General features: G+C 52.2%; 12 protein-coding genes across 12 annotated transcripts; 5 read left to right on the top strand and 7 right to left on the bottom strand.

The window, feature by feature from the left end:
• Positions 1–131: 131 nt before the first annotated feature.
• Positions 132–1,913, top strand: ASPSYDRAFT_143733 (rRNA (cytosine-C5-)-methyltransferase RCM1; the record flags this gene model as incomplete). The annotated part of the gene is made up of 2 exons (XM_040841367.1): positions 132–371; positions 429–1,913. The coding sequence occupies 2 exons, from the start codon at positions 132–134 to the stop codon at positions 1,911–1,913; spliced, it is 1,725 nt and encodes a 574-aa protein (XP_040706473.1).
• A 95-nt stretch (positions 1,914–2,008) lies between these two features.
• ASPSYDRAFT_86338 (uncharacterized protein) lies at positions 2,009–3,484 on the bottom strand (the record flags this gene model as incomplete). The annotated part of the gene is made up of 3 exons (XM_040851645.1): positions 2,009–2,997; positions 3,047–3,115; positions 3,367–3,484. The coding sequence occupies 3 exons, from the start codon at positions 3,482–3,484 to the stop codon at positions 2,009–2,011; spliced, it is 1,176 nt and encodes a 391-aa protein (XP_040706472.1).
• Positions 3,485–5,037: 1,553 nt separating this feature from the next.
• ASPSYDRAFT_657501 (uncharacterized protein) lies at positions 5,038–7,611 on the top strand. The gene is made up of 3 exons (XM_040850327.1): positions 5,038–5,615; positions 5,677–6,788; positions 6,850–7,611. The coding sequence occupies exons 1-3, from the start codon at positions 5,245–5,247 to the stop codon at positions 7,602–7,604; spliced, it is 2,238 nt and encodes a 745-aa protein (XP_040706471.1). The 5' UTR covers positions 5,038–5,244; the 3' UTR covers positions 7,605–7,611.
• A 460-nt stretch (positions 7,612–8,071) lies between these two features.
• Positions 8,072–9,267, top strand: ASPSYDRAFT_86336 (bZIP transcription factor; the record flags this gene model as incomplete). The annotated part of the gene is made up of 3 exons (XM_040851644.1): positions 8,072–8,182; positions 8,239–9,118; positions 9,176–9,267. 3 exons carry the CDS (start codon positions 8,072–8,074, stop codon positions 9,265–9,267), a joined length of 1,083 nt encoding a protein of 360 aa, XP_040706470.1.
• Positions 9,268–9,640: 373 nt separating this feature from the next.
• Positions 9,641–10,536, bottom strand: ASPSYDRAFT_41325 (uncharacterized protein). Its single transcript, XM_040846256.1, has 4 exons — positions 10,450–10,536; positions 10,355–10,396; positions 9,862–10,296; positions 9,641–9,806 (listed from the first exon to the last, which is right to left on the bottom strand). Exons 1-4 carry the CDS (start codon positions 10,501–10,503, stop codon positions 9,699–9,701), a joined length of 639 nt encoding a protein of 212 aa, XP_040706469.1. The 5' UTR covers positions 10,504–10,536; the 3' UTR covers positions 9,641–9,698.
• A 299-nt stretch (positions 10,537–10,835) lies between these two features.
• On the bottom strand, positions 10,836–12,375 carry ASPSYDRAFT_41324 (glucarate dehydratase family protein). Its single transcript, XM_040846255.1, has one exon. It carries the CDS (start codon positions 12,198–12,200, stop codon positions 10,929–10,931), a length of 1,272 nt encoding a protein of 423 aa, XP_040706468.1. The 5' UTR covers positions 12,201–12,375; the 3' UTR covers positions 10,836–10,928.
• Positions 12,376–12,435: 60 nt separating this feature from the next.
• ASPSYDRAFT_657486 (uncharacterized protein) lies at positions 12,436–14,451 on the top strand. Its single transcript, XM_040850326.1, has 3 exons — positions 12,436–12,849; positions 12,900–13,659; positions 13,732–14,451. The coding sequence occupies exons 1-3, from the start codon at positions 12,670–12,672 to the stop codon at positions 14,343–14,345; spliced, it is 1,554 nt and encodes a 517-aa protein (XP_040706467.1). The 5' UTR covers positions 12,436–12,669; the 3' UTR covers positions 14,346–14,451.
• A 137-nt stretch (positions 14,452–14,588) lies between these two features.
• ASPSYDRAFT_86332 (dihydrodipicolinate synthase family protein) lies at positions 14,589–15,536 on the bottom strand (the record flags this gene model as incomplete). Its single annotated transcript, XM_040851643.1, has 1 exon — positions 14,589–15,536. The coding sequence occupies one exon, from the start codon at positions 15,534–15,536 to the stop codon at positions 14,589–14,591; it is 948 nt and encodes a 315-aa protein (XP_040706466.1).
• A 547-nt stretch (positions 15,537–16,083) lies between these two features.
• ASPSYDRAFT_28285 (SDR family oxidoreductase) lies at positions 16,084–16,996 on the bottom strand (the record flags this gene model as incomplete). Its single annotated transcript, XM_040844495.1, has 3 exons — positions 16,084–16,225; positions 16,279–16,647; positions 16,701–16,996. 3 exons carry the CDS (start codon positions 16,994–16,996, stop codon positions 16,084–16,086), a joined length of 807 nt encoding a protein of 268 aa, XP_040706465.1.
• Positions 16,997–17,415: 419 nt separating this feature from the next.
• On the top strand, positions 17,416–20,093 carry ASPSYDRAFT_1168167 (fungal specific transcription factor domain-containing protein; the record flags this gene model as incomplete). Its single annotated transcript, XM_040840204.1, has 4 exons — positions 17,416–17,501; positions 17,631–18,215; positions 18,266–19,151; positions 19,233–20,093. 4 exons carry the CDS (start codon positions 17,416–17,418, stop codon positions 19,836–19,838), a joined length of 2,163 nt encoding a protein of 720 aa, XP_040706464.1. The 3' UTR covers positions 19,839–20,093.
• A 30-nt stretch (positions 20,094–20,123) lies between these two features.
• On the bottom strand, positions 20,124–21,342 carry ASPSYDRAFT_86329 (uncharacterized protein; the record flags this gene model as incomplete). The annotated part of the gene is made up of 3 exons (XM_040851642.1): positions 20,124–20,561; positions 20,626–21,058; positions 21,107–21,342. 3 exons carry the CDS (start codon positions 21,340–21,342, stop codon positions 20,124–20,126), a joined length of 1,107 nt encoding a protein of 368 aa, XP_040706463.1.
• A 1,077-nt stretch (positions 21,343–22,419) lies between these two features.
• On the bottom strand, positions 22,420–23,526 carry ASPSYDRAFT_28282 (uncharacterized protein; the record flags this gene model as incomplete). The annotated part of the gene is made up of 2 exons (XM_040844494.1): positions 22,420–22,785; positions 22,837–23,526. 2 exons carry the CDS (start codon positions 23,524–23,526, stop codon positions 22,420–22,422), a joined length of 1,056 nt encoding a protein of 351 aa, XP_040706462.1.
• Positions 23,527–24,206: the final 680 nt, after the last annotated feature.

The following is a 24,206-nucleotide window of genomic DNA, read 5'->3' as shown; positions in this document are numbered from 1 at the left end:
GGGTCCTTGCCAGGAACAGGATAAAGTTGGCAAACAGTGCAAACACCGCAGATCGATCGCGGACTGGAATTTTTTATCAGCTTCGCCTCCGACTCTGGGCCCAGCATCCAGAACAGTAACCACTGCCAGCAATGTCGCTGTATTACGACGCCGTGTCCATCCTAACGGCGCCCTTGTCGACTGGAGGCTCGTTCAAGTCCCGGCTATACAACTCCCGTACTCTCAAGGCCTCCCCCGCACAGGTGTATGCCCTCATTGTCGAGGCCGCCAAATGGGACATTCTTCTCAAGGAAGTAATTGACCAGGCTGGGATTTTGAAACTCGAACCAAAGGTTGCCCTCACCCTTGCATATATCTGCTTCGCGCCGCACGTGCCGAAAGAGAGAGAGAGAGAGTCCTGCTGACTGACCAAGAATTCCTGAATCTAGCTCACCCCACTACTCTCTCTCCTACTCGTCCACGACCATCTCCTTGCTAAGAATGGCGTTGCTGCGAAAGCATCACATCCGCTCCGTCAGGCAGTTGAGCGGCACAAAGTGCGACTAAAGGGCGAGTTTACGAAAGCACGCGTCCGGCGCGCATGCGCGAGCATCCCGGAATTGAAGGAGGCCGTTCGCCGCGAAAAGTTGGCTGCGCAGGGTGCCGGAGCAAGTGCGACCGCTGTGTATCCGCGCTGGGTGCGCGTTAACAATGTCCGGACGACGAAGGAAAAACAGATGGAGACGACTTTTTCTTCGTATGAAGCTGTTGACTCGCTAGAGGAGCTTGTGGTTGGGGGTGACGAGAAACAGAAAAGGATGCGACTGGACCCGCATATCCCGGATCTTGTTGCGGTTGCCCCCGGCCTGGAGTTTACGACGGTGCCGGCGTATAAGAATGGGGAGATTATTCTCCAGGATAAGGCGTCTTGCTTCCCGGCTTACCTCCTGCTCGGCGAGGATTGGGGGAGTGGTGGTGGTGGAGATCTGATGGATGGGTGCGCGGCACCAGGGAACAAGACCACTCATATGGCTTCTTTGCTGTGTAAACCCGGACAGAAACGGCCATCGTCTCAGATCTTTTCCATGGACGCCTCGCGCGTCCGCGCAAAGACACTACAGAAAATGGTCTCAACAGCCGGTGCAGATAATTTCGTCACCGTCCTGCAAGGACAAGATTTCCTCGCCCTCGACCCCGAAGACCCCCGATTCAAAGATGTCACAGGCCTTCTTCTCGACCCATCCTGCTCCGGTAGCGGTATCATAGGCCGCGACGACATCCCCGAACTTATTCTCCCGACATCAGGAAAACCCACCCCTTCAGCATCGTCGACAAAAAAGAACGGCCAGAACCAAGGCAAGAAGCGCAAACGCAATGAAGCCTCTGCTCCTCATGAACCTGAAGAAGCACCCTCCGCGACAGCCGAAAACGACCTCCCCACTGCGGAAATCAACCAAGACCGCCTAACGAAACTTTCCAACCTCCAGACTCTGATCGTCACACATGCCTTGTCTTTTCCTTCCGCAACAAGGATAACGTATAGTACATGCTCAATTCACCTCCTCGAGAACGAATCCGTTGTGGCTAGAATCCTGGAAAGTGAAGTCGCCAAAAGGCGCGGGTGGAGGGTATTACGGCGTGATGAGCAGCCGGAGGGGCTGAGGAAATGGAAGCATCGTGGTGTTGGGAGTGAGAAAGCATCTGGTAGCATTGAGGAATGTTCGGTTGATTTGGCTGAGGAGGATTTGGATGGGTGTTTGAGGTGCTGGCCTGGAGATGAGGAGGGAACAGGTGGATTTTTCGTTGTTGGGTTTGTAAGGGATGGCGATGTGGATGAACGGGTGTCTTCTGGTTCTCGTGGCGAGGCTCATGAAGATATTGGGGAAGATGAAGAAGAGGAAGGGGAGGATGAATGGGAGGGCTTTTCTGACTAGATTAGTACACGCCCAGTTGGATGATCATGCGAATTTGAAGTGCAAAACATCCTGAATTTATAAATGGATATATATAAATCTAAAAACACACTTCATCAAGGGCCCAGGAAAGCCCGTTTCCGATTCCGTGTTCTTTGACTGGTATAGACATCTAGCTTGACACCCACCAAAACAAAGCTCACACCGCCATTTGAACCATCTCCAGGGCGCATTAAGATCCGCCACTGGCCGTTCCTTACGATCCAGGAACCGCTGCTTTGAGCTTGTGATCCTGCCGATCCTTCTACTCGCCTGCGTTTGGCTTGTGGCTCATCTGCCGTCAACCCCGGAATGTGGAAGCTCTCCTGCTGTTCACCGTCAATCGTAAGGTCTGTCTCTTCGTCATTCTGGATGTGGACTGCGTGCTCGGCGCTCTTGATTGGTTTCTGCGAGTTGTCGTTCTTCTTATCAACAATAACCTGAAGAAGACTGGCGACACGCGCCTGCGCGGAATTCAGGAATTGCGGCCGCATCGTGTGCGGGTCGATGATTGTGTTTTCGTCGCCGATTTCAAGGACGAGGTCGTGTGACGACTCATCGACGAAAGGCCGCGAGTATGTCACTGCTACTCCGTCGCTGTTTTCCGGTGGTGTTTCAACTCTGATACCCGAGCGACGAATATCTTCGAGGCGGAGGATGATTTCGGAGCGGCCCCGGATAGGATTGAAGCTTATGCTGTGGGGTATGAGCTTTTGTTCGAGACCGCGGAGGTGGAAATAGCGACAGTCGCGGAGCAGCTCGGCTCGTTGGGCTTCGCTTTCGATGTGGAGAGGGTAGCCTCGCAGGAGATGGATGAGTTGAGCAAAGACATCGCCTGAGCGATTGGGTACGCTTGGGGGCACTATAGCTGGAGGCCGTAGAAGACCGCTTCTGTCAAGACCGGGGAAGACTTCGGCGGGGGATGCGAAGAAGGCCCCGAAGCCGAGGGAGAAGAAGTTTGGGGAATCGCCGGGTCCTGAGAAGATGTCGCGGGATATTTGGAAATGGCGGTCGCCGATCTGGATGATAATTTGGGACTCAAACAGCTGCGACATCAAACGGGGCACTATGATTGCGTTAACTAGATGTTGCGTGGATAACTGCGAGGACCGTACAGCTGTAGAATTGCGAATCGGCGAAGAGTTTCACGAATTCGGCTCCATCTTTGGGTTGGCAATGATATCCTGCCAAAGACCGATGTTAGCATTGCATCCGCATGATAGATACAGTCCTGAGCTGCAGACTTGCCTTGTAAGTGCCGGGCGATTTCGCGGAATGTGGTTGGATCGCGATCAATGTATAGAGTGCGAATGTTGTTTCCGTCGGGGTTCTGGCTCAATTGGTCTTCGAAGAATCGCGAGAAGTACGAGGGGGCTCAATGACAACCATCACCATAAGATTGACCGCACATTATTCGGGGCCAGGTCCAACTAACCATCGGATGCAATCGATGCGCCTGAGAGGCGGAACAGTTTCGTGCCGATTTGAATGGAGAAGACCTTCTCGCGTGGGAGATTGCAGTCGGACGGGGGTAGTATCTTTTCCGCCTCCATCGAGCCGATACTAGTGTGCTTGTCGTCCAAGCTCCTTTTTTTGTTCGATATACTGTAGTTTTATCGGTCAGGTAGGACGAGGACGGGCTATCGGCGCAACCGGAGATGGCGCGATCGGGGTGAGATGGAGAGTAGGGAGGTGAGCGCAAGCAGTCATGAAATAACTAGCATTAGCGAAAACAGAAATCATAAAGTCGTCAATATCAGGCGCTGCGAGCAGGCGATGTCTGAACGGAAGAAGTGAAGCTGAAGCTCAAGCTGCATTTCCAAAAGTCACGGGCCGTCGGAGTTACCGGCGCTAAGATCCCGAATTGGTCACGGCCAGTTCGTTGCAGCTCGTTCATCTCGACCTCCTTGACAAAGTTTTTCGAGGAAACAGGAGCATCAACTCGACTGGCGCCTCATCCAGCTTCTGTTGCTCCCTGGTTTCATGGAGAGCTACGGATACTTTCCGATCAGTGGAGCTTCCAGCGACCTTCAGATCACGGACATCACCCGCCCATTGCATCGAATGACCCTGTATGAAACTAGTACAGTTTAGGTTTAGTGTAGAGTATGGCTGTGTATACAAGTCATATACCAGGCCTGCGACGATATCCTTAGATAAAGATTAAGACGTAATTCTAGCTTAATTACACCTTATAAGAGGAGCTACTCATTGAAAGCCTATATTTTTTATATAATTAATGTATTCGTCCTTTATAGGGAACAGGTGGGAAGGCCGAAAAAGTAGACTATTAGCCATGACCGCTCAGCATCGAACGGTGTACATTAGCTACGTCGTCGTGACAGGTGATAGAACTGTTATATATTAAATATACCAGTCAAATCGTTTTATTAAAGTAGTATTTTAAGTATATTTATCGATTCTGTATAATAAAAAGCTGTAGTATACGGGGTATATTGTTTTTATGCTTGTTTTCTACCTTGGTCAAGTCTACTAATAAATTACACGTTAAGCAGCCTGACAACAAGAATACGTACCACCCTAAATCGAGGGGCGGCTCCGGCGGTCACCCGGAGGCCGTGGATATCTCCACATATCAATGAGATTCTGAGAGAACAGACAAGGGGATGGACGTCTCATTGACGGTCTGTCCCGAGAGTCAAGCTCCAAACGCCCGGCACAACGAGCCTTGAAGACGCTTGCAGTTTCACATGGGGCCGATGTGGCTCGGCTGTATGGATTCCAATCCGCTTCCCCGCGTCTCACTCCACTAATTCTTTTTAGCGTACAGGCCAACCAGTTGATTGACAGTCTGCGACCGCTTTGTGGTGGTTCTGCGCTGGAATGGCCTGACCCTTCACTGCTAGATCGGCGTGTATGCCTCGGTTGGTCGGCCATGTGGTGACCCAAACACCGTCGCGCCCCTCGAATTTTACGAATTATTGGCTGCAGACTGGAGGAAAACTCTCTGGGTGGTCGACCTGAATGTTGCTTGGTTGCTGGATGGAGCTGTGACGGTATTCGCAAACTCTGCCATTTCGGGAACGATCGTTCCTGCCGCGGAGCCCTCCACTCTTATTTGAGCTCTGCAGACGGCTCCTTTGAAGACAACCAACCCGTCGCTCCTCTGGGGAAGGTGCTATCCGCCCCATTGATTCAACTTTGGTATATCGATTCCCCTTCTCTTCCCCTGGATACCTTCTCTCGCACAGTGTCTTTGTGAAAAGGACTTGCCTTTATTCTTCTCCCGACTGTTGTTGAATATCCTTATACCCACCTCCGTAAGCTGGGCCTGTTGCCATTGACATCCACAATGGCCGAAGAACTCGTCTCCTTCACCCCTCTGGTTGCTCCTCTTGCCCCTGTACCTACCGAGCAGGTGTTTTCGGATTTGCAATGGAAAACGCTTTTGTCCCTCGCCGATACAGTTATACCGTCTGTGCGTGGTCCTAGAGCGCGCAAATCGCGAGCCACCAAAGTTGTATCACAAGCGAAGTTCGATGCGGCTCTTGAAAATCTCAAGGCTACCGTGCCTGGCCCTGATGCGGACGCCATTGCGACAAGATATTTGGAGGAAAACTTGACGTCAATCCCAGAAGTCCGCCAAGCCCTACAGCGCCTCTTCGCGGTGTATGTGCACCAAGAAGGCAGAAATGGACTGAGCATGGTTCTCACTGCTCTGAAGTATGTGCCCTCGCCCACTGCCATTGCGCGCGTTCCATAGACGCTTATGCTGATTTTGTAGTACGAAAGCGGGTTCTCTGCTCTTGACGGGGTCGATGACTCCGATTCAAGACCAACCATTTTATGTTCGGGAACAGATTTTCCAAGGCTGGGCCGACTCGCGATTGCCCCCAGTGCGCGCTGTTTATCGTGCCCTTACTGCGATCTTCAAGAAGACATGGGTCACCTTCAGTCCCGCCCTCTATCCAGCGCTTGGTGCTCCTTTGGTCCCCGTCTATGGGACCCCGCAAGACGGCTTCAAATTCGAATTCTTGCAAATTCCTCCTGGAGAGAGACCGGAGTTGATCGAAACCGACGTTCTGATTGTTGGAAGTGGTTGTGGTGGCAGTGTCGCTGCCAAAAATCTCGCAGAGGCTGGCAGGAAGGTTATCGTCGTGGACAAAGCTTATTCATTTTCAAACCGGCAATTCCCAATGAAGCCAAACGAGGCATTCAATAACTTGTTCGAAGCGTCTGGTGCGATTACCAATGACGAGGGTTCGATGGGTGTTCTCGCTGGTTCTACTTGGGGAGGTGGCGGTACCGTGAACTGGTCGGCCTCTCTCCAAACCCAGGGATACGTCCGCCGCGAATGGGCCAACAGAGGTCTTCCGTTTTTCACGTCTCGGGAGTTCCAAAACAGCTTGGATCGCGTCTGTGACCGTATGGGTGTCAGCACCGAGTCGACCAACCATAACAAGGCCAATCGCATGATCCTCGAGGGTTCCCGGAAACTAGGTTACACTGCCAAAGAGGTACCGCAGAATACTGGCGGAACCACTCACTACTGTGGGCACTGCACACTGGGCTGCCATACTGGTGGCAAACAGGGACCTATCGAGACTTTCCTAGTTGATGCGGCTAACGCAGGTGCAACATTCATGGAAGGGTTCAACGTGGACAGAGTCCTCTTTTCCAAGAAGAAGGCTGGGAAGATTGCTTCCGGTGTAATTGGTACATGGGTCTCACGCGATGCCCACTTTGGGACTTCTGGAGTTGGTGCCGTTAAGCGAAAGGTCATCATCAGGGCGAAGAAGGTCGTTATATCAGGGGGTACTCTGCACAGTCCGCTTTTGCTGTTACGGAGTGGGATTAAGAACTCAAATATAGGAAGGAACCTTTATTTGCATCCTGGTGAGTTAACCGTCTTTTCTTTTATGGCGGTTAAAACACGTGCTTACACGTATCTTTTTAGTTGCGATTGCCCATTCGATTTATGAGGAAGAGACTCGCCCTTGGGAAGGGGCTTGTTTGACAGCAGCCGTCAACGAATTTGAAGACATCGATGGTCAAGGTCATGGATTCAAGATCGAGGCTGTCTCGATGCTTCCGGCGGCCATTCTCCCAATTTTCACCTGGCGCGATGGACTCGACTATAAACTCCAGGCGGCCAAATTGTCCCACGCAGCCGGCCTAATTACTCTCGTCAGAGATAGAGACCCTGGGCGGGTGTACCCAGATCCCACAGATGGTCGAGTTCGAGTTGACTACAGTGTCTCGGCATTTGATCGTCACCATATGATCGAGGCCCTAATTGCTAGCGCCAAAATTTCGTATATTTCCGGAGCAAAAGAAATCCACACCTCGTACCGTGATATGCCGCCATTCATTCGACCAGCCGACGATACGGGTGATTCCCCTGACGGGATCAACCATCCAGCGCTCCAAGCGTGGATCGAGGAGCTTCGACGCAAGGCACCAAAGACCTCGGACAAGGTCATGTGGGCAAGCGCTCACCAGATGGGAAGTTGCCGGATGGGTACATCCCCTCGCACCAGCGTTGTGGACCCCGAAGGCCAGGTCTGGGGAACCAAGGGGCTCTATGTGGTTGATGCGTCGATCTTCCCGAGTGCCAGCGGTGTCAATCCCATGATCACCAATATGGGGATTGCAGACCATATCAGTCGCAATATTTCCAGGACGATGGACTTGCGGAGTGCTCGCCTGTGAGGGCCCATTTTGGTTTATGTGTTGTATGACTGATGATCGAGCGCATTGGAGTGTCCGAGATATCCTACTGTGTAATACCTGTACATATTATCTATGACTATTATTAAATGCTTTCTGCAGTGGCTTGGAATTGCAAATCGTGTAGGCACCGAAGAACTGTAGCTCACATGGGACTGTCGAACCGGATACTGCATGCCTATTTCCACATGTGTAGATGCTGCGTTGCTGGTAAACGTGTCTGTCAAGCTCTCTGGCACCGGTGTCTGGCGTATTTAGACGGTTAGGTGGCCCCATGCAAATGGCCTTACTATATAGTGACTGCCGGCGTTGTGATTAGTGATCACTCCGAGCCGACAACCGAACGAGGAGAACTGGGGCCTCCCCCCAACTGCTGCACCTCATTCATCTTCCCGAGTCTACATTCATAATCTTTAATGAAGAACGTGAATTCCGACCCACTCTTAAAAATGAAACCTGAGCAAAAGCAGTCCAGAGTCGACGCCGCAGGGACGCCCACCAGGACATCCCGGCAACAGCGGAGACCCAGTCGGCCCAACCAGGAAGATGGTTCGAACGAGGTGCGTAGCATACATTATAGTTAATTATAGACTGGGCCCTAGTTGACGAAGCCTAGCGACGCCGGACACAAATCCGTATGGCCCAGCGGGCGTATCGAGCGCGGAATCAGGCCAATATGACAGCCCTCACCCGGCGCGTTGCCCAGCTGGAGACGGCGCTGGAGAGGATGAGCCAGGCTGTCGTTTCGTTCAGTGATGATTTGGTTCAATCGGACGCACTGGTTGTATACCCGAATATTGCGGATCGTCTTCGGGATACTGTCGAGACGTGCCTCTCCGTTGCGAAGTATGGCGAAGAGGGTAACCATTCCGAACAGAGAAGAGAGTCTGCCAGATATTCCATGGAGGCTCCTACTTCAATTCATCCCAGTTTGCCAAACAACACAGAAGACTTTCTTGCAACATATCGCCCCAGCAAGATCTTCCCATCCGGCCCAGACGTTGGCAGCAGCATAGACGTGCCTGCATTCATCGAGCATTTACGACTATCCTGCCTCCATCGCGGCCTCCTTTTACTTAAAAACCCCTCTGTCTCCATCGACAGTTTAAAACGGCCGTTCCGATTGCTCTTGCCACTCGTACCCAGGGAGACAATCACAGCATTCTTCCACGCCCGTCTCCATGCGCGACTCAACCGTACACAGCCGGAACAGTTCAGCGAAATCCCCTTCTTCCATTTGGGAGGTGCTGGTACGCATTTCCTTGGAGCAGGTCAAGACCCTGACTGGACACAAACCCGGCAACATGAGATGAGGAGTACTCCTTCATCCGAACTATTCACTGAGATCCCTGCTGATCTAGATGGGGAGTGGTTTGACGTGCATGACTTAAAAAGGTATTTGCAAGAGAAAGAGGTTTGTTTGACAAGATCACCGGCTGGAACGGAGATACGTCCGCTGCCTCGGAGGGCAATTAATGCGTTTGATTTCACAGCAGGTGAGACTGGCCTCCAGCCTCTCCTTCCCACGAAGGAATGCTCTCTGACCTCTCTAGCTTTAATGGATAGGTGTATTTGTCTAGGTCACAGTCCTGGGTTTCGAAGGAGAGATGTAGAAGGGGTCATCAACTCGATACCCCAGGGCTAGATGACTTGCTTTGGTGATGATCAACGAGATATTATACGAGAGATGTACGGGCATGGCCTCCCCCTCCAGATTCTAATATCATGCCGGCTATTACATCTCAACCTTTGTCCCCATGCATTTCCTTGGAAGTGTTCACTACAGTACTGCTGTATGTACTTGACACTGGGTACCATGGCAACTATCCTTATACAGATTCCAGGAAGGAGCGATGGAGGTTCCCATTATGGGGGAAAGAGCAACAGACTCAGTGCACCTTCCTCATGCAGTACGATGCGCATTACACTTTGAGGAAACTGCGATGGAAAACTGCGAGCTGCGCATGAGAAAGGAGCAGATGGGACAATATCCCAGGGAAAAGACGTCAGTTTCAAGGACTGCCGACCAGGGCCTGCCTGGAAGTGACCAAATAAACTTCGGATAAGCTATTCCTGCTACTCGTATTGGTACACCAGACAAGCTTCTTCAGTGCCAGACCCCTTAGCAGCAACAGCCTTGCAAGTCAGAAACAGCCCATCTCCAATATTCTCCACAGCCCAGATCTAGAAAGCCCATATCAGCCCTATCCTATTCCGATCTGTATCAGTAGGAACTCACCTGCTCAGCCGTCCACCCTCCGTCAGGACACCGGATAAAGTCCTGCACAAATGCCTTCTCACACGAATCTTCTCCTTCACCTCCAGGAGGAACTGAAACAGCGGTACCAAGGTAGGCCTCGATTTCTTCCCTCTTGCCAGCTGTCGTCGTCTGAATATCGAGAACCGGCTTCACTCGTCCACCAGCATCTCGGATGCCCTTCACGAAGCGACTGCGGACAACGATAGCAGCGCCCGACACTGCGTCAACCTGCTTGTGCTCTGTCCAGTCCAGTGTCGTGGTCTGCTCGACTCCAGGGAAAATGCCACGGAGACCTTGTTGTAGCATGAGACGCGTAACTGGTTCGCTGCCGCCCTGTGGCTCTGTACTCTGCTTGATTTTGAGGGTTATGGTTCCAGTTGTCACGGCTTTCCGTCTTATCCAGCCGATTCCTTGCTACGCGGTGGTCAGTTGGGAACTTAGAATTGATGGATGGATTGGAGGTGGCTTTTACCAGTTTAAGCGCAGCGTCCATGTTTTTCGTCCTGGATTTGTCCTGTCTGAATATTAGACACATGTAGGACCGACCTGCCGGGATACGGCACTCACCACCACCCAGTCCCCTGTTAGGTTCTGGATGCTTAGATCAGTTGGTGCGGTCATTGTGACTAGTATTTTGAGTCTAGAGTATGAATATGGAATTGTTCGTTCTGGCCCGACGTTATGCGACACGCGTGGCGTTTATATTTATACTCCTGATCGGCCGGCACATGGACAGCTTACCGAGGCCCTCAAGCTCCTGAAACGACAGCGATACCTGCCGAATTTTTGAGTCCCAAGACGTTTCTGATTTGCTATGGGGCGCGGAGTGTTTCATGCTCTGTCATGAATTATTGTGACATCTGCTGTATGTGGGCCTTCTCCATTGGCAGTTTCATCGGCGTGGCCTTAATCTTGTGCTGGACTGCATGAAACTGGAGTTGAAGTTGAAATTATGATCTTTTAAAAATTTTCGGCTATTAATTGATGTATATGTAATTTATAGGCAGGCATTGCATCTGCACAATGTGCCCTATATGTTGTATGGATCACCATTTCGGTATCGTCGCCGAAAACCCCGGCTCAAACTTCCTCATATAAGTCGTGTCATCTCTCTTCCGAATCCCACAGTCCAGGTACTGCTTATGCAAACGAGCCAATTTCTCCCGATCAAGTTCAATCCCCAGCCCAGGCGCCGTTGGCACAACAACGCCCCCATCCACCCACCTCAACGCCCCATCAACAATAACATCCTCGTCTCGCCTCTTCCAGGGCCAATGCGTGTCACACGCATAATCCAAATTCGGCGTCGCAGACGCCAAATGCGTCATGGCCGCCAACGAAATCCCTAAATGGCTGTTACTGTGCATAGACAGACGCATCCCCCACGTCGCACAGATCCCCGCCAGCATCTGGGACCTGCGCAGGCCGCCCCAGAAATGGTGATCCGAGAGCACAACCTGCACGGCATCCTGCGCGATCGAAGGCGGGAGATGGTTGAACGCCACGACGGCCATATTGGTAGCGAGCGGCATGGCTGCCTCTGCTGCGACGGCGGCCATGCCCTCGATCTCGGGCGCCGGGTCTTCCAGGTACTCGACTATACCTGCTAGTTCCTGCGCAACCCATTTCGAGGTCTCGACTGTCCAGGCGGCGTTTGGGTCGAGACGGAGTGGGAGGGACGGGAATGCGGCGTGGAGGGCCTTGATGGCGGCGACTTCCTGGGCGGGTGGGAAGACGCCGCCCTTGAGTTTTATTGCGCTGAAGCCGTACTCGGATATGATTTTGCGGGCTTGGGCGACGAGACCTTCTGGGTCTAGGGCTGCGCCGTATTCGTCGTCGGGTTGGCCGGGGTGGCCTGCCCATTTGTAGAAGAGGTATGCGGAGTATTGCACGTTATTGCGGACGCGGCCGCCTAGGAGCTCGGAGACGGGGATACCGGCTAGTTTACCTTGGATGTCAAGGCAGGCGACTTCGAAGGGGGAGAAGACTTTATCGGCCACGGAGGCTGTGGTAACCATGCCGGCCATACCGTCGCCGCCGCTTGTAGCGGTTGCCTCTAGGCTATCGGCGCATATTTGGTAGATGACGTTTGTGTTGTAGACTGAGACCGAGGAGGCCTTGATTTGGTCTGCGGCTTTCTGGAGGCGCTCTAGGTGTGCAGAGTCGCCGTAGGACTCGCCCAGGCCGTAGGTGCTGTCTGTGATGACTTCGATTATACTGCGGAGGGCGAATGGCTCGTGCACGCCGACGCTATTGAGCAGCGGCATGTCGTGGAACGCCACCGGGGTGATGATTATGTCCTTGATAGAGTCCGCCATTGTGGCTGTTGATTGGGCTGGTTGGTTGGTCTCCAGATGCAGGCCGTATCGGAAAAGAGTCGGCAGTGTATATAACTCTTTGACTCCGGAGAAGATTCCGACCCCAGCGCGGTCGATGGATAAAAGGCCGGTTGTTGCGGGGAAGCTGGGGGGACATGACTCGGATAAGACTCCACGCCAGCCTTTTCCGAAGGATCAACCACCAGCGGAGGCCGTATCCGCGGCTTGCAGGGGGCTGGTTGGCTGCTTATCCGCAAACCCCCCTGCACAGCCCGCGGGTCATGCACTGGGGAACAAACCCCGGTCGTGGAGGTTAGACTGCAAATCTGGGGAAAGCTGTATCATACGGTGCAAGCGATCAGCATTTCCGACGGACGGGGGTATATAGGTTGTGCCCCAGCAGAGGGTGATCTCCTGCAGCCAAGTTCCTTTCCTTCCGAGTTACAGACACAGCATTGCTTGACTGAAAATGGCGCACAGGGACTCGGTTGGCAAGACCGATGTCGAGAAGGGAGCTGATGAGAAGGCTGCTCATGTTGAAAGCCCTATTACGGAGATTGGCACCTTTCGTGTCGTGGGCTTGAGTCCTGAAGATGCAGACTTTTACATGAACTACCCAGAAGAGAAACGGAAGAAGGTCTTTCGCAAGGTGAGCTTTTTTTCAAACATTGGCATCGATATACCAGCTAACAATCTCAGGTCGACATCCGACTAGTGCCCATGCTGGCCCTGCTGTATCTATGCAGCCACATCGACCGCGCCAACATCGGCAACGCAAAGATCGAAGGCATGATTGACGACCTGGGAATGACAGGCGTGCAGTACAACACCATCCTCGCCATCTTCTTCATCCCTTATGTCCTCTTCGAAGTGCCCAGCAACGTCCTCCTCAAGAAGTTCAAGCGCCCATCAACCTACCTGGGCATTCTCGTCGTCGCATGGGGCATCATCATGACCTGCACGGGCTTGGTCAACAACTACGGCAGTCTGATGGCCGTGCGTGTTCTTCTTGGTATCTTCGAAGCTGGGTTCTTCCCTGGTGCCATCTACCTCTGCTCCTACTGGTACATGCCCAAAGACCTCGCGCTGCGGATTTCCTACTTCTACTGCGCCAGTGCCCTCTCAGGCGCCTTTTCAGGTCTGCTGGCCGCAGCCATTGCCGAGATGGACGGCGTTGGCGGCTATGAGGGCTGGAGATGGATTTTCATCATCGAAGGCCTAGCCACAGTCGTCCTAGGTGTTGCCTGCTTCTTCCTCCTTATTGACACCCCAGCCCTATCCACGCGGTGGCTCGAGCCAGACGAGATCCAGTACCTGGAGTTGTCGATGTTCATCAAGCAGGGTGGACGCATCGAGCACGACACAGGCTTCAAATGGCGAGATCTAATGATGGTCCTTACGAACTGGCGCGTCTACATGCAGGCCTGGTTCCTGTTCGCCCAGTCGTCTCTTTCATACGGTACTTACTTCCCACCACCACCAAACAAGTCAAGTACCATAAATCCCCATTGCTAATGCTAATGACTCTTAGGAACGAAATTCACCCTGCCTACAATCACAAAGTCCATGGGATTCAGCGACACAAACGCCCAGCTGACATCTGCGCCCCCCTACGTCGCCGCCGCAATCTCCGCTATAATCTTCGCCCGCCTCTCGGACCACTTCTACCGGCGAATGCCATTCGTCATCATCCCGTTGTTAATTGTCATCGTCGCCTACTCAATCATCATATCGCTCAAGGGCGAACTGAAAGCAAACATGGGCGTCGCGTACTTCGCCGTCGTCCTGGCCGTAGTCGGCATCTACCCGATCCAAGCAGCGGCCGCGTCCTGGAACGCGAACAACATTGCCCCTGCGTCGCGGAGAGCAATTGGCATTGCGCTCATGAACTGCGTGGGTAATGTTGGTGGGATTTTGGGGAGTTACATGTATCTTGAGTCTGAGAGCCCGAAGTACTATACGGGCTTTGGGATTAGTATTGCGCTGGGAGGCACGGGTATTATTGTTGCGCTGTTGCTGGAGTGGAGCTATATGGTTGCGAACAAGAGGAAGGCGGCGCAGCAGGATGAGGCGAGGGTTAAGTATACGGAGGAGGAGCTCTTTGATATGGGTGATCGGTCGCCGTTCTTCAAGCATGTTCTTTAGGTGATTCGTTATGAGTGATGAGTGGGATATGGCAGATTGGTCGATTGGAAGTGATTGAATAGCAATGGATTTAATGATGCTACGAATTGAACTTGTTGATCGGGTGTGTTATCTACTGAACTAAGAGTAAGTATTGTAGGTCACTTTGTGAGCATAAGTTAGGTAGGGCTGGCTTGATATCTGTATAGGGTTATAAGATCTCTTAACTGTAAAACTAATTCTTCTAAATAAAAATATACAGATCTATAAACTGTCTTCAACACTAGCCAATCCTGCCGTCAACTCCATCACCGCAATCTTCCCCTTATCACCCAACTCCGTATACGGCCTCCTCGGCGTCAACTTGTCCAGTGCCCCCTGAATACCAGCCTTCTTCGCCGTCGTAATCGCCGCCGCATACTTGACACTCGCAATCCCGGATTTACAAGGCTGCTCCGCCAGCGCCGCCTTCCCATGCAACTCCATCGCCTCCTCGATCTTCCCACCCCGATAAAGCTCATAAATCCGCACGATGGTCTTGGGAAACACATTCGCAAAGCCCGCAATCGTGCCCGCCGCACCAGCAGCAAGCCCACCAACAAGAAAGTCACTCTGCCCTGCAAACGCCGCAAAGGAATCCGCGGAGAATTCCGCAGACAGACGCACAATCTTCGCCACAGATCCACACGTCAGCTTCACGCCGACAATCTTGCCGGGAAACTTCTTCGCAAGGCCTGCAATTGTCGCAGAGTCAAGGTCAATCCCGTTACAGACAGCCGGGAAGTTATAAATCACAATCGGCAAGATACTCTCCCTTGCTACGTCCTCGAAAAACCCCCTCACCACTTCCGGGGTTGTTTGTTTCCCGAAGTATGCAGGAGGCAGGAGAAGCGCGTAGTCGGCCCCTGCGTCTGCGGCGTCGGATATGAATTCAAGGACCTGCTTTGTGCCGTGTCCTGAGACGCCTGCCATGATGGGGAATGAGTCGCCGACGCTCTGGCGCGCGGTGACAAGGAGGGTTTTGCGCTCTTCGCGTGTGAGGAGAAATGTCTCGCTGTTTGTACCGAGGACGACCAGGCCCGCCAGGCCGGTCTGGGAGAGATAGCTGTAATACTGCGATTGGGAGGGGAGGTCCAGGGTGTCGGTTGTGTGGTCGAAGAAGGTGATTGTTGGGGCCCAGACACCGCTGGGGGGGACTTTGGGTTGGGGCATTCTGGTTGGATTTGGATTTGATATCTTGTTTGGTTGTAGAAGAGATGGTAGCTTGAATTGTACTTGACTTACTTCATTTTTCACTTGGGGTAAAGGGAATATATTCTATATGTGACATACTCAAGGGCCTGGATGGGACTGTCTACCTGGGATATCCGTTGTCACGCGAAAAGACCCACCGATTGCAACGCACGATGACCCCGGCCTCCAACGGAGACTTGCTGTATGAAGATTCCGCGGAATTAGAAAAAGACTGTCTGGCAAGACGGAGCAACTTAGCGGAGCGGATATGGACATCGACGGATAACCAGCATGCATTTCCGCCCCGCTCGGACGGTGGTGGATGATTATGCCATTCGGGGAAGCCAAAATATACATGGTTGGGAGATAGAGAAAACAATCTAGTAGGAGTTGTTTGTCATTTCGACGATGTTCAAGGGATGTGTTGCACACATATAAGTCTTAATTACGTTGGTAGATTTATACTATGACGAACTGTCTTCTTGGGAAAGCGTTTCAACGTTACTCTATCTTTCAGTTACTTCTATTAACCCCTCCGATGCATGATCGTAGCACTGGCCTGGTGGTTAGGGAACAGCAGAGTGTCCGCAACAACCACATTCTCCCTCCTCCCAGCAGTAAATACAACGACCTCTGCAATATCATCCGGCGTCAAGGGCTCGCAGCCGCTTCAAACCAGTCAGTCCACGACACTTGCACAATCAAATAGTGAGGAACTCACGCATAAACAGCATCCGCCTTACTCTTATCCCCATAGAACCGGACAACCGAGAACTCAGTCTCGACCTGTCCAGGATCGATGGTGATAACCCTGATTCGCTTCGAAATCAGCTCCTTGCGCATGGCCTCTGTGAAAGATCGCACGGCAGCCTTGGTGGCGCAGTATATCCCGCCGCCGACATACGGCTCCCGTCCGGCAATGGAGCCGATGTTGATGATGTCGCCAGCGCCCTCGCCGTTGTTGCGCTTTAGCATACCGGGCAAGATCGCTTGGGTCATGTTGATCAGGCCCGTTACGTTTGTCGCGAACATGACGTTGATGTCTTCCTCTGCGATTTCGGGGGCTTTGGCGACGCCTTTGACGAGGCCACTGGTAAGACAGTTAGCTGGGCACCTCGAAGATCCAGAGGAAGAAAGACGTACGCATTGTTCACCAAGACATCGACTTCTTTGAATTCAGCAGGGAGGCTGTTTAGTAGTCCTCTTACTTCCTCTGGGTTGCTGACGTCGAGCTGCACTGGGTGTACTTTGACACCTGGAAATTCCTTTGCAATACCGGTCGCGAGCTCCTGCAGACGGACGATTCGGCGCGCTGTAAGGATCAATTTGAGGTTCTGGGGGGAGGTACGTGCGAATTCGAGAGCCGTGGAGCGTCCAATGCCTGATGAAGCACCGGTGATGAGGACGGTCTTGCCTTCGAGGCGTTTCGATACGGACATATTGATTGATTAGATATGCTCAGGTATGTCTTACTGTCTCTTCGATCTCAATGAGACACTGGTTTGATATAATTACTACGAATGGATTCACTCTATGACTTCACCTTTCTCTCCCGTCATCTTTTCCGTCCAGACGGATGGAGTGGAGATCTCGACGGACTTGCTCCGGGGTCTGGCAGAAGGAGCGCCAGCATGGACTGCACGCTGGGAAGGACGCCATCTTACTGGAGGGACTATTCGAGCGAAGGATTGTTGCGAGTCATGGGCCAGACGAGGACGGAAAAGCACCAACCCCCAGACTGCCGCCCCCGCATTTCGAATGCTTTTCCGTCAGCCATTTCCGCATATATTCACCTGCTCTTCCGTCCCTCCACCAGTCCACCGTGTCAGCGACTCGCCAAGCAAGTGGACTGCCAAGCATGTCACAGCAGCATCAAGCATTGCGGAAGCGGAAAAGCGGTGGCGAACGAGTGAGGGTTACCAGAGCTTGTGATCGGTGCAAACGGTACGCCATTCTCAATAGCCTGCGATAGTATACTAAGACGAGCAGGAGGAAAATCAAATGCAACAACTCTCAGCCCTGCCAGTTTTGTCTTCGCGCAAAGACTCGCTGTACCTTTGATTCTTCATACAGTAGAGGCAGGAAGTTCCTCATTCCCGGCTATGGAGACGAACATGGCAGCCGTACCCCCCGACAGGGCTACTCGGCCGTTCTACCCAGTCCAGTGACATCCCAGGAGAGTGTACATTCAATACAAGGCCACGATCAGATTGTTCCTATAGCTTCGTCGCGTAATTCGCCAGAGCCGTCCCAAACTGACCTGCAGGGCCACTATATCGGGCCTGCATCCGGGGTCTCGTTCCTGCTTAGGGTTCAGAAGCGACTACATCAAGCTATCTCCTTCTCCCAGCCCAGCAGCATATTTACATTCGGCGATGCTCCTCTGCGTCTCCCAGAATTCGACCCTTCATTCTGTATGATGCTGCCCAGAGACGATGCTCAGCGCCTGGTAGAGCGGTATTTCGACTTTGCGATGCCGACGTACCGGTTCCTTCATAGACCGACTATCCAGGAATGGTTCAATGAGTTCTATGATACATTGGGCGTCATGCGCGACACCCACAGCGCCCCAGCCAAAGTCGCTCTGCTCTTCATGGTCTTTTCCCTGGCGAGGGTATACATGCCAGACGATGACAGGCCTGGTCCACCAGACCTCAGGTTCGCCTCTACCACTCCCAACCATCTACGTCCGAATACTAACAGGCCAGTGCCCGGTACTATCTCGCGGCCGAGCACCAGCTCTCCAAAGAAAAGGGCTCTATCCGTTTAACAAGCGTCCAAGCACGCCTCACCCAATGCTACTACCTCCTCACGCAGTCCCGCATCAACCACTGCTGGAGCCTCTTCGGCACCGTCTCGCATCTCGCCCTCGCCATCGGCCTCAACCGAAACCGCCGCCCAGACCCAACGGCCGGCCTCAGCCAGATCGAAGCCGAATGTCGCCGCCGCACATTCTGGTGCGCATACACCCTGGACGCCTACCTCAGCGCCGCCCTGGGCCGTCCACGGTCCTTCCACGACGACGACGTCGACACCGAACTCCCCGCCTGCGTCGACGACGACCAGATCCTTGCCCTCACAGTGCAGCCCAGTACTACCGCCGCAACCCTAACGCCTCCTCGAAACCGCACTCTCACAACCATGCTTGCACCATTGGCACACATGAAGATCGCCCAGATCATCAGCCGCATCCTGCGCGATCTCTACTCAATTAAACCCGTCTCCGACGCCCGTCGCGCCGCAGCCGTATCCGAAATCTCAAGGGACCTGAGTACCTGGCGCGCAGAGCTAGCCTGGTTCCTAGACGCCGATGTGCTGAGTGCGTCGCTGATAATGCCAATTTTCCAGCGCCAGCGGAATGTGCTGAATCTGACATACTGGCATTCTGTTATCCTGACGCATCGCCCGTTTGTGTTGAGTAATTTTGCACGGCTATCGCAGGGCCGTAGTCATACAGGCGCGGCGGCGACGGCGGCATCTTGGAACTCTTCGCAGACGGAAGAGAGTACGAAGCAGTGTCTTCATGCTGCTATGAAGACTGTTGCTATCATTGATGAAATTACGCAGAATCGGCAGCTTTTTCGGGCTCTTTGGGTTTGTCTTTCTACCTATATCCACCCATCATCCATACCTCCTGCAATATACTGACTAGTATGCTCTGTATGTTGTATATAGATAACATCCTACTTTGCATTCAACGCCACAACAATGCTCTACATCTATGTAATCCAGAACCGCGCGTACCCAGCACACGTCTACAGCGCGTACTTCACCGCCGCGACGCGCTGCCAGTCGCATCTATCCGCGATTGCAGAGAAAGGGTCGCTCTCCGAACGGTATTGTCTTGTGCTTGAGGAGTTGAGGGTTGAGGCTACGCGGCAGACTACCACCACAGCTAATACTGCTGTTGCTACTGCTGCCGCTGCTGCGTCTAGTCAGTTCCAACCAGCAGATAATACTAATGCCAATCGATACCAAGCCCCTGTCCCGGTGCTGTCGCTGCAGCAAAGGCAAGAACAAGAACTGGGACATGATGGAAGCCCGCCGGATACGAATACCATCGGGACAAGCACAGGCACAGGGTATACCGATTCCCCCGATGATGTCGGGAGTAGTGGGAATGGTGGAATTGAATTTGGCGCGGACGTCGATGATGTCAATGTGATGGCCGGGTTAGGGCTTTCGGTGTCGGACTGTTCGGGCTGGGGACAGTTTACGTCGATGGTTTCGTGTGGACTCGGGAATATGGATTTGTTTTGGGGGAATGAAATGAGCTTTTAAACTTTACTCCTAGTAAATTGTAATTGATCATATAAAGTGTGTACATTATCTAGGTCTGGGGTCGTATGCATAATGCGAGCAGAGCTCGAGAGGTTTATTCATTAAGTGCGTATAACATAGGCAGAGGCATGGGTATATAATGATTTAAAATCCAAATAAACAAAGGAAGGGGAAAACAAGAAACGCTTCCGCTGTGGGCCAAACAGAGTGATAACATATCTAATCATACCATCGTCCATCAATATTATCATCGCGTGTTATATATAACCAGCCAGAACCAGCTACTTAGTACCTCACCGGGTGGTTACCGCCATACGTCTGATTCGGCTGGTATCCTCCAAACTGGTTCTGACTCTGCTGGTTCCCGTTGGCCCCATAGCTCAGATGCGAGTCATAGCCATGGTTCAGGTTATAATTCGGCCGTCCCTGCGGAGGAGGAGGAGGCGGCACCGCTGTGGGATTCATGCTAGTCCTAGTCGCCGCGTTGGCAGCACCGGACTCAGAGCGATAGCTAGCAATCTTGAGAGCCGCATAGAACGCGAGGAAGAGAAAGAACCAGTTCAGGAAATTGCCGGCCTGCTGGCTGTGGACAAAGCTGGTGTATGCGCTCGAGTCCATGGTTACGCTTGAGAAGAAGAATGCGGATCGGATGTAGGTACCCAGAGAAGCTGCGGAGTAGCCGAGGGCGGAGAAGGCGAGGATGGGGACCCAGGTTGCGATGGCCTGTTTACAAGAAGGATTGGTTAGAAATGGAATGTATGTGAGCTAGGTAGTAGGGAGGACGTACCCCTTTGCGGAGATATGCCGGCGCGCTGAAGAACGCTTTCAGCATGGTGGCTGACGCGATGAGGAGGCCGGCGACGGTGAGAGTGCAATATGTCGTCTGCACACCTCTGATCGGATAAGTAAGCTCATAGGCCTTGGTATAGTCTCCCTCGTCCGCGAAGTGGTAGTGGTATGCGGCCGTGCTCATGGACAGCAGCGCAACGACGAGAGCCCCGAGTAGGGCAACCCACACGGTTTGGAGAGTCAAGATAGCCGGCTGGACGCGTGCAAAGTCGCTTTGGAGTTTGCGGCAGATTGTTGTCATGATCAACGCTGTCACGAAAAACTGCGAGGCTCTGTCGAGCCAGTCGTAGACGATGGCGCCCACGTAAAGGTGGGAGGTTGCGTTGCCACATTCGGTCATCGCTGTGACTATGATATCGGTGAGATGGGCCCTGCGTGTCAATTAGAAATGATTCTCATATAACAATAATAGAACATACCCTAAGGCGAAGAACATGGAGAAGCCCAGGAAGAGGCTGCCGACGACAGGACTGCCTTGTTTTTTGTTCAGACCAAAGCGCCTCGTGGCGACGAAGAATAGAACCGCAGCAACGACAAACCACAGTGCAGCAAAGGCGATGGCGACTCTGGACTGCTCGTCCTCGAAGGCGGAGCTGCTGCATGATATGCTGGAACTGCTGTAATATCCACCACCGCCACCGCGTCGAGGAGCCATTTTGAGTGAGACTGGAGATGAAGCTGTAAACCGGGAGGTGCTCACTCAGGGTGCAAGTCTTTTGAAGAAACAAAGACAGATGAATTGGCAGGGAGGAAAATAACACGGGGGCGATGGCGCTCAAATATCCCCTGCGGCTCTTGGACCCTTGCGAGAGCACAAGATTGCGCCCGCCAAGTCATGCAGTGGCACTGCCTCGCCCTCTGATGATGACCATTTGTTGAGTTCAGCCTCAAGGTCGAAAACACGAATGAACACGAGGGCGCAATCTCCACTGCGAGCGCTGCGAGTTCTGGGCGTCTAAAATACGAGCCCACAGCGAATGACAGCACAAGAGCTCTCCAGCTAGCGGACCCAGTCGCAACTTGAGTCAAATTAGGGGAAGCTCTATGTTTAAAATAGAAGCAGCATCAAAAATGAGAACGAGACGCAGAAGTCAGAACTCCGAAGGAAAGGATGGGGAAGGTTCTGACTGCGATGAAGACGGTTCTTTCATCCAAGATCATCGTAATAATGTGCTGACTCTGCGAACGCTGGGCCGATTCTTCACCGACTGAAGGCTTCGTTGACGTTAAAAAGCCCTAACTGTCTTGGCTGGCAAGGCTGAGTCGGGGCGGTCTCGGGGCCAAAAGGGGCTGTGCTAGAGAGGGCGTTCCTCATGCCCAAATCAAATAGTATCAGCCTATCAGGTCGTCGGACAGAAGGAAAGAAATGAGCTACAGCAAGAAGAAGAGTCGCTATCGTCATTTCGAACTGGCGACTGCAAGCCCTAACCAGATCTGCGGATCGAGATCCAGGTTCGACTCATTTGATCTGTAGCTATCCACATTTATTATTAATGACTCATTGGACTGACTCGACATTTGGCAAGTGGATTCGATAGACTTCGAAAGGTTGAAATGGTCAAGGATATTTGAATTTCCAGCCAGCATCACTGGAGCTTGCTGAATGGATAACTAACTATCAGAATAATAATCTCTCTCAAATTGTGAAGGTCTCTCCTAGATGTGATTTCGCTTGTTAACAACCCCATAACCATTATAAAAAGAAATAGCGAAATGAAGAAATAAGTAGGAATCAACAAGTCTTGCTCTTCTTCGAGACACCCGACTCGGCCTCGCCATTTTCATCTTCGGACAGTCCTCGCTTTGGGGTGCTTTCAATTTCCCCGGTCTTGATTTGTTTAGTATCGGCGTTCGAAATCGTATTTTCGACCTTATCCTCATCGGCAGTTCCGTACGGGGTATCAATGGCAGCATCTTTGCTCTCTTCGCCCTGGGCGGCATCCTGCCCAGTTGCATCTTTGCTTGCGTCCTCGTTGACTTGATTGCTTGTCTCCTCGACGGAGACCTGGTGATTCACGTCTTGAGAGGTATCCTGTCCAGCTGCATTCTGGTCCATGCTCATAGCCGCATCCTCTTTTGCTGGCACCGACTTGACGTCCTATATCGCAGTTAGCGTGCAGATCTAGTATAAAAGAACAATCGCACGCACAGAAACTTTGTCTTTCGCATCTCCAACCTTCACCGGGGAGCTCGATGACCCATCCGAACCACCATCAATAATATCCGTATGGAAAACCGGAGGCATAGCAGGCTTCACCCTAGGCTTCGTCTTAGGAACCTTAACCCACCAAATCCACTTAAGCAGCTTCCACGCATGAAAGACATCATACGCATCAAGCGAGATATCTTCTGCTGCTGCGGTTTGAGGCACCGACACCGACGGCACCCTCGACCCCGGAAAAAGAACCGGCTTCGCCTTGATAAGTCTTATGATATACCACAGCGCCGTAAGAAGCGGCAGATTCATAGCGTTAACTTCTGCCTTCCCCTGCGCCGGAAGCTGGTTCTGCTGGAAGGTCTGCCCGCGGAATGCGGGGTGTTTATTGTTGGCGAGAATGGGGCGGAAGCTCTGGTTGGATGCTAGATCCATGAGCTTCTTATGTGTGATTCCGCGGAGGTTCGTTGGGAAGTTCTTGCGCTCGCTGGCCCAGGCGTCGAAGATGGGCTTGGTGCTTGGGTCATTTTGGACCAGGTCCCAGAGTTCTTGCGTTGTGGGGAAGTTGAATATACCGGCTAGGCCGGGCATGTTTGTATGGAGCTTTTCGGCGAAGGAGTGGTCGTATTCTATATTGGGGATGTTGCATGGTTTGGTAGCTGGGTTGGTTGGCTTGGAGGGCATTTTGGGTTATAGAGACTTTTTTCCGGCAGGGGTTAGTTGATAGTGAATAGAAGTGAAGGATTTGTCTTACTTGGGTTTGGAGAGTAGCTGTTGGAAGAAGAGCTGGACGAAGAGAAAGAAAAGTAGATATTGGTAGCTGAAGTTGTAGTAAGTGGTTTAAGAGGTCGGAGGTTTGGAAAGATAGAAAAGCAGAGCGTTGTAGGTAGATGTCCGTAGTTTGAGATGTATAGATTGTTCAGACCAGTGGGATTTGGAAAGATACGACGCAAGAAGATCTCTGTATTGCTTTTTATACTAGAGATATCTCATGGAGGTAGACGAAACGTTGGTTGAGTGGAAGAGGTGAGAGCTGGAGCAAGGTTGCGTATAGCTGGAAAAGTCAATGAGATTAGAGATAAGGAAGGATAGTAAAGAGAGAAAAGAGAAATAGGAGAAGAAGCAAAGCAATGACAATAAATAAGATGAGGCAGTAGAGAAGAAAGTGGAAGAGAGGATGGTAGAGCAGAGGCTGAGAGATGTGTGAGGAATAGAACTGTACAATTTCTCACTTTCGTATGACAAACTAATTTAGATATATACCACGGAAGACTCGAAGGATTGTAAGGCAAATGTAAGGCGGGATAGTCTCAGTATAAGTCCACTCTTGTGACTATTATGATTGCGTCGATGAAAGTCACCAT

The sequence above is a fragment of the Aspergillus sydowii genome (assembly GCF_001890705.1).
Source record: "Aspergillus sydowii CBS 593.65 unplaced genomic scaffold ASPSYscaffold_2, whole genome shotgun sequence".
NCBI classification, from domain to species: Eukaryota; Fungi; Ascomycota; class Eurotiomycetes; order Eurotiales; family Aspergillaceae; genus Aspergillus; species Aspergillus sydowii.
This window is presented reverse-complemented; position numbering and strand designations above follow the sequence as displayed.